We start from the raw sequence: 7,385 nt of genomic DNA on the forward strand, positions 1-7,385 counted from the left end.
CGGGATAGAAAAACGTCAAATTAAAAAAGTTGATATTTAAATCGCTTAGTTGCCTCGACACACCTTTCATGCTTATCTTTTATTCGCTGTCCTTGTCTACGTTCGGCAAACTACAAAGGCGGGAGCGAGGCTCGAAAACGTAGTCCCTGACTCTACGAGTGTCAGGTTTAGCTTCCTTGCGGTCTGACAGTTGTGGAGAATATACTGTATTTTGAAAATTTACGAAAAACAATTCAAGTTTAATGGAATCCAATGGGAAACTGTTAAAACGTCGAATTTACATCAAAAGTGATAACTAACAAACAGCAATTAATTGAGATACATACTTAGGAATAAAGATATCTCAGCATACTTTGCAAAATAAGCTAAGACTCAGAGTACTTAAAAATTTTTAAAACTTGAGAAAAAATATCGAAAGTATACCGAAATATTTTCACCAATCGTAAAAATCTCATTCCCTAATTAAACAAGCTCCACCCAAAACCGACGACAGGATGCACCTCTTCTTTTTCCGCCCTCCGTTTCGATTTTACCAAAACACGTCCCCCTGCAAATGAATTCTTCCCCCGCGATCCCCGAATTTTTCCGGCACTCGGGAAGTTCAGCTGCGGGCCCCGTATTTAGAGACTCACGGTCCAGCGTTTCGAATTGGTCGGACGTCGATAAGAAAACCCGGGCCGATGACTGGTCTCGTGAAGATAACACTCCGTGATACGTCGATGCGTTCGAAAGTGGTTGAGTAACGTGCGGCTCGTTTAAAAAATCACGGGAAGCAACCTAAGAGGAAGCGTGTCGATGAAACGTGAAGCGTGTCGCGCGTAAGGTAGACACACTTTGCTGTACTAGTCCTGCAAATTACGCTTCCGATCGCCTCTCTACCAGCACGGATCATTATTTCATCGGTGCGCGCTGCGAAACGAGCGGCTTTTATTTTTTCATAAAACCGTACGCCCGCTTTCTAAATGGCTTCCGATCGCTCGCCCGTTGTTTATACAGAAAATGGTCACGCGATAGACGAAAGTGGAAAGTGCACGGTGGAAAGTCGCGAAAAAAAATGTCGAATTGATCGCGTGAACGGTCGATACTAACGGGTGAACAAGAAAATCCTATTAGGTGCTCTATGGTTCTTCGAGATCTCACGAAACTGTAATTTTACTTCTCTTCGAAAGGTTCAATTTTGCAAATTTTTTTTAAGTTTTACTTTCACGTTCCATCTACTTGACAAGCTATTTTACGGTTTTTTTAAAACACACTGCGAACTCGATAACGCGATCGTTTCTACTCTTTTCGCTGTTGCTGGATCGATCGAAATTTTTCTGTCGCAGATAATCTAATAAGTTTTCAAATTCACGCTCAATTTTTTGTATATCAGTCTATATTTTTTTTTTCAATTTCAAATTCTACTTTTTTTCATCTAAAGAAATAATACGGCGATAAAAACGTTCGGGAGGAAAATAATTTTTTGAAAAAAATGTAGCCTTCCTTTACCGACTCAGATTCCTAGAGTCGAAGAATATTACGATTGACGAATCGATCGAAATTTCAATGCCTCCAAGTGTGTACGATAGTTGAAAGAAATAATCGGAGCGAAAACAAACAGGAACGCTCACGCGATAAATTCTGGATGCTCGATAACCACGCGATTCAGCGGCGAAGGCTCCAGAAAATGTCGTTCGTTGACATACAAACGCGATTGCACAAGAATTCTCCTCGGCCGACGCGAACGCTTCAGGTGTCAGACCGAGGAAAAATGAAGTCTAACGGTACGTCGCGCGACGCCGTGAGAATCGATGTAAATTTAATGTTGATACGCTTTCGCAAGCTCGGAAGAAGCAAGGAAACCACCGAAGATAAAGTCGAGAAATAAATAATAGGTATAGAGAAGGATTGCTGCGCTCGAGAATTACCATTTTACGCAACACGCTCGCGTAACCAAATCGTCGGACGAATCTCTGAATATATTTAAATTATCTCAGAAAATATTGAAAACAAGAAGAGAAAAAAAAAAAAGGATAAATTGGATTGTTCCTCTTTCTCTTCTTTCCCATTTCGGTATATCTAATTACAAAAAGGAAATGGACGACGTTCGTTTATCTGCGGTAGCGTAAAACCGTTTAAAAAACAACACATCGATCATCGTGTGTTTAGTTGTTATCAAAAGATTTAGACGGCACGTGTTGGAAATACGAAAATCGGTCCCGGGCGATAAAATCGATGGTCGACCGTGTCATCAGACCGGCAATTTATGTATCGGTCTGCTCTGGCGATAATAAAACGTGGGCCGTATATTTTTCGAAACGGCCCTGACCAACTTCGAGGAAATAAAGTAAATGTTAAATACAATGTTCGGGGGGGAAAAAATTCCGACGCGATATACTCGAATTTTTATTTCATAAAGTGACGCTTTCTTTTTATTCGCTCGAGATATTGTTCTTAACCGATATGCTTTGGAAGAAAAAAAATGATAAGGAAAATGTGTTATCGAGCGAAAATGCGTCCTTTCGTGTTCAACCTCGAAATCGATTTCAACAGATGGTGTTATAGTCGTGTGAACAGCCGCGCCACGCGTGAATCCACTCTAACAGCTTGAACAATCGATGACGAAAAGAAAATGACTTTTTGACAACAGAGAGTAAAAACCGATTTCGAGGTGATTCTATTATTCCGTATCGTCGATACAGTTGAGGTTCAAACAATAACGCAGTGACAACGCGACAAAGCGGGTGGAAAAAACGCACGGTGTATCGAAGAAAACGGTTATAAGCGTTATCGATTAGCGCGAGCCACTTTAATCGCGAAATGAACAAAAATGCACACTTGTAAGGAAACGCTAATTGGAACGTTGCAAGTGAATGAGCAATGTGAAGTGGCCTTAAATCTAACATGACGATTATTGTTATGATTATGTTTGTCATCAGATGTTTATATGATTAATTGGAGGATAATTGTACGAGATTTTCGTTGTGAAACAAAGAAGATTAATGTAGGTTGTTGATTAAGTGTATATGTATATATACTTTATGTAAGTCTTGTTGAAGTATCAGGGGGAATTTGTTGAAAGAAAGAAATCAGGATGGGATCGGAACAAAGTTCTCAGGGAGGTACACAAAGTGCTAGCACAAATAGGGCAAGAAACACACCACTGAGACGTGGTAAAAGTGTACCTAATCGTGAAAGAGTACCAGAAGACACACCGCCAAGATGTATCAGTCCTGGTGCCAGCATTTGTTCGGATTCTGATCTACCTTATATATCTTACACTGTGAATAGACCTATTGGAGATTCACCAAAGATGACGAATAAACAGTCACAGTTGTATAGAGGAAAAAGTTTGGGTACACAAGATATATCTAGACGTAAGAATAGCTTAGGTTCCAGTAGCTACAGGTAACATACATACATACATATTTAAGTAAATAAAAATATACTTTATTTGAGCAATAAACACATATATAAAAAACTGTTAATTAATTACAGGAAAACTACCTCTGATAAAATTCACAACATAGTAGTAGTGAAATCTGCTGCAGCAGACCCCACAGCTGACAAAGATCCTGACCTTGTTAAATTACAAAGAATTCCCATGTTCCTACCTATCATGCGTGGCACTCTCAATTTACCCCCAGGTGTGAGGGATCCAGAAGTCCTGGAAAGGCTAAATCCCATTGGTCTGTTCAATCTCTGTGCCCGCTATCAGCACCATCTTAATACTAATGCACAAATGATCGCCAGTGAACAAGCTAATCTACATATTAACATTGAGCCAGAAGTTACCAGGATCCTGAATTTGGTAACAGAAAGGAGAAAGAAGTTTGCCACGTTTGCTGAACAATTGAACAAAGTACACGAGCTTAGCAAACAACTAACTAAATGTCACACTCTTCTTAATCAAACTTTGGAGAGTCTTGAAACTTTGAACAATCTTTTACCTATAGAAGAGAGGTTGGAACCATTTGTATGGACTACTGGATAAGATTATTGTTAAAAGGTGTTGAATGGCAACTCTAAAAATTATAAGTACACTGCACTGGTGCTAAGAAATAACTTGAATCAACTTAACACAAAACCTGTTAGAAATGTTTTTTTATTTTTTCTTTTATTATTCGTAATGAACCTTTACCACTAACCCTTATGAACAAATTTCTAGTATCTATACATGTATTGCACAGAAAAACCTGTCTATGAGAACTTATATATCTATTTTTGTGTTAATCCTGATAATTGTATAAAAAAATACAGTGTTTAATTTCAAAAATTAAAATGTTTAATTTCAGTTTCCTATGATGTAAAATAGTACATTTTATTAAATAAAAATGGTCAATCGAGTAGAACAAAATGATACAACATAGCGATATGAAAAATCTACATTCAACATTCCATAGTTTATGAACATGTACATACCCTAGTTGTTAACACCAGTAGGCCATTGTGCTTTCAACCTTCTATACTGTGCTATGATGTCACTTTGTTCTTTTTCTAACTGCCTTCTTTCCCCAACTGGCAAATTTTTACGCTTGCCTCTCCTGTCTATGGGTGTTGCTTTCTTAGGATCCATTTTTGTCTTCTCATTCTGTTTGAGCACAGAATGTAGGAGGAGTTCCTTCTTGCCAGGCTGTAACAGAACAAAATGTACTTAATAAATACTAAATATATGAAAAAACAAGAAAGTACGGTCCAAGAAGATGTACCTTAGAGGTACTTATAGTTTCAGCCTTTCTTGGCCTAACTTGTAATTGAGGTGGTTCATGAACAACTTCACCAAATTTAACTTGATCTTTAAAACTATCAAAATCATCTATCTTTTCTTCTAACTGTTTCTGTTTCTTTAATTTCAATTTCTCCTTCCTCTTCTCAGCTTTGGTCATCTTAGGTTCCTCAGTGGTCTTCTTCTTCTTCTTTTTAATATTCCTATGCTTTGCATTTACCCTTTGAATTTTATCAAATTCTGTTATATCGCATTTTGACAATCCTTCAACCCTCCCTGTTTCCAGATTTCTATTCACTTGAACACCGTACTTATTCTCAAAGGCAGTTTCATTAATAAATGCTTGTGTTTCCCTGTTAACTCTACGCATAAACTTTTCTTCGTTTTCTCCGGGCCTCTGTTCAAATATAGGAACAACTTTGTCTGGCTTAGCCTTGGGATGTAAAGGCTTAGGATTCCCTCGACCCACGCATATCAGTGCATCCTTCCTCTTTTTTCTTTTCGTTCTATTTACCCGAACTACCTTTCCTGACTTTATTGCATCTTTTAATTTCACTATTCTTTCTAAACTTTTCGGTATTGGTTGATCAACCGGATCTTTTGGCGGTGCGTTTATCTTGTTCTCTAACCTATAACACGCAGGTTGCTAACCTATGTAAATGATTCGACGATAAAGTTTATTTAATGTACAACTCACTCTGCCTGTCGTTTCGCCTGTTGCTGAAGAGGATCTTTCACACCCCTATGCTTTTTCCCAGGAATTTTACGACCCATTTTTCTTTGAAAAACGACTTTCACGTGGGTAACACTGTCGTCTGCTTGTAAATGCGTAGGAAAATAGGCGCGAAAATATGGTGGATTCAAAATGGCCGCGAATAAATCGTTCGACTTTCAATACTCTAATCAATACCATTTCAAACACATTAACTTCCACAGAAATAGATGAGAATGCTCAAAAAAAAAAGAAAAAAGGAACAGTAAAGTTTTATATTTGCAAAATTTTCCCGCGTCAAAAGCGCACGTAAAATAGATGCTAATATTAAAATAAAAATTTAAAATAAGAACAACGTATTGAATTGATAATGAAAAGTTATATTTGTGAAGATACAACTGTTTATCAATTTCGGTCTATATACAATATTTTCTAAGAAATGAAACTGTTTTACGATTAAAAATATTTTAAACTTGCAATTGCACGTATACAATTATATAGCCACTAGAGACATCTAGAAATTACTCTGCTCATGATGTATCGAAACGTATTTGCAGTGTCCACAGAGGTTAGAAAACAGTGCTTACCTTTTTATCAAACATCTAAACTTATCATCTACAAACTTTAAATTTATACGTATCATACATGAACGTTAAAACAATCCACTGTATATCGTGAATACTAACCATACGAATAACATTGTTTCTCGCATCACATGCTTATCGCATAATGTTCATTGTTTTTGCAACCAGGTATACCATAAAGTATAAAAAAAAACAATAATGAGTCAAGTTCGATCGTGTCGATTAATTACGTATCGATTAAAGTGCAATTGTCAACGAGTCTATTCCAACCCTAAAAGATGTATCCATGGAACAAGTGCAACGTTATCATCCGAGGAGAACAAGACTACTAAAAACGATCCTAATGATTCCTCCTCGATAGACGATATGTCAGAACCCACGAACTGTTGCATGTCCGGGTGTACAAATTGCGTTTGGATCCAATATGCAGAAAAACTAACTGCCACACTTAAAAAAAGCGACGTGGACGTGCAAAAATTGATCATGGAGAAAGTGCAAGATCCTAATATGAGGGCGTTCCTTTCGATGGAACTTAAGTTTCGAAATATAATCAAGGACTAAACATTTTCTTCGTAAGAGTTGTATATATGTACATAAGAACAGCGACATTTTAGACAATAAATTTTAATGTTAATTTAACCCTGAAATCATTAACCTTGCCTGTCAATTGCACTTTTTGAATCTCGTCCAATTACACATATAGTCGGAACAGATTGCAAGAGAAACGAAGACGTGCGTAAGTATGTATGTTCTACATATACCTATGGCCAGTAGGCGGAAATTTCGAGTTCTGCTACGAAGTAATCTGCCACGCTGCATCTTACGTCTATAGACTCGCTGACTTATCACAGTAACAAACAACTCCATCCAAGTTTCGTAATCACACACTTTTTTCACACGAGATATTTTGTTAAACTTTAACCGCGCGCGTCCCTACAGCGATCGCTTCAAATTTAGGACTAACGCAGCTCCACCTATGAAACTACAATGGCGTCTATCTAGATGGCGACACTTGTACAGAAGCGATTCAAGATCAAATATTTACCTTTCCAATAACCAGAGAAAAATAATAAATATATTCAACCGTGAATTTCCATTCGAGAACCCCTGTCATTTATTACTATTTATCTAACTCGATCCAATTTACCAGATCCTGGAGCATCGTAACAAGTTTCTCAATCTCCTACGAAGAAATAAACGATTCTTTACTATTTCAGTTATACAAGTCGAAACAGCGAACTGGAACGCAAAACGATCCGCTAGTCGTTAAGAAATTCAAAAGACGCGATAAGTGTGGTAAAGGAAACGGCGGTATAACGATCGCGAAAAAATTCCTGTGGTTAGCGGCGTTAAAAAGGAAACAGGACACGAGTAGTACGTGTAC

The 7,385-nt window shown here is 37.6% G+C and overlaps 3 protein-coding genes across 4 annotated transcripts in view; 2 read left to right on the forward strand and 1 right to left on the reverse strand.

The window, feature by feature from the left end:
• Positions 1-5,570, reverse strand: part of LOC108578910 (coiled-coil domain-containing protein 137) — a 90,601-nt gene extending 85,031 nt beyond the window's left edge. For both annotated transcript variants that reach the window (XM_017942326.1, XM_017942325.1), the window contains exons 1-3: positions 5,403-5,570; positions 4,689-5,334; positions 4,402-4,612 (exon numbers count right to left, since the gene is read on the reverse strand). In XM_017942326.1, coding sequence (XP_017797815.1) covers positions 4,403-4,612; positions 4,689-5,334; positions 5,403-5,479 — 933 coding nt within the window. In that variant the 5' untranslated portion in view covers positions 5,480-5,570 and the 3' untranslated portion in view covers position 4,402. The remainder of the gene's footprint in view (positions 1-4,401; positions 4,613-4,688; positions 5,335-5,402) is intronic.
• LOC108578911 (loss of heterozygosity 12 chromosomal region 1 protein homolog) lies at positions 2,622-3,973 on the forward strand. The gene is made up of 2 exons (XM_017942327.1): positions 2,622-3,387; positions 3,478-3,973. Exons 1-2 carry the CDS (start codon positions 3,074-3,076, stop codon positions 3,971-3,973), a joined length of 810 nt encoding a protein of 269 aa, XP_017797816.1. The 5' UTR covers positions 2,622-3,073.
• Positions 5,571-5,928: 358 nt separating the features above from the next.
• On the forward strand, positions 5,929-6,602 carry LOC108578912 (oxidoreductase-like domain-containing protein 1). The gene is made up of 2 exons (XM_017942329.1): positions 5,929-5,985; positions 6,170-6,602. Exon 2 carries the CDS (start codon positions 6,200-6,202, stop codon positions 6,560-6,562), a length of 363 nt encoding a protein of 120 aa, XP_017797818.1. The 5' UTR covers positions 5,929-5,985; positions 6,170-6,199; the 3' UTR covers positions 6,563-6,602.
• The last annotated feature ends 783 nt before the right edge of the window (positions 6,603-7,385 follow it).

Source organism: Habropoda laboriosa, unplaced genomic scaffold (genome assembly GCF_001263275.1).
Source record: "Habropoda laboriosa isolate 0110345459 unplaced genomic scaffold, ASM126327v1 scaffold62, whole genome shotgun sequence".
Lineage (NCBI taxonomy): Eukaryota > Metazoa > Arthropoda > Insecta > Hymenoptera > Apidae > Habropoda > Habropoda laboriosa.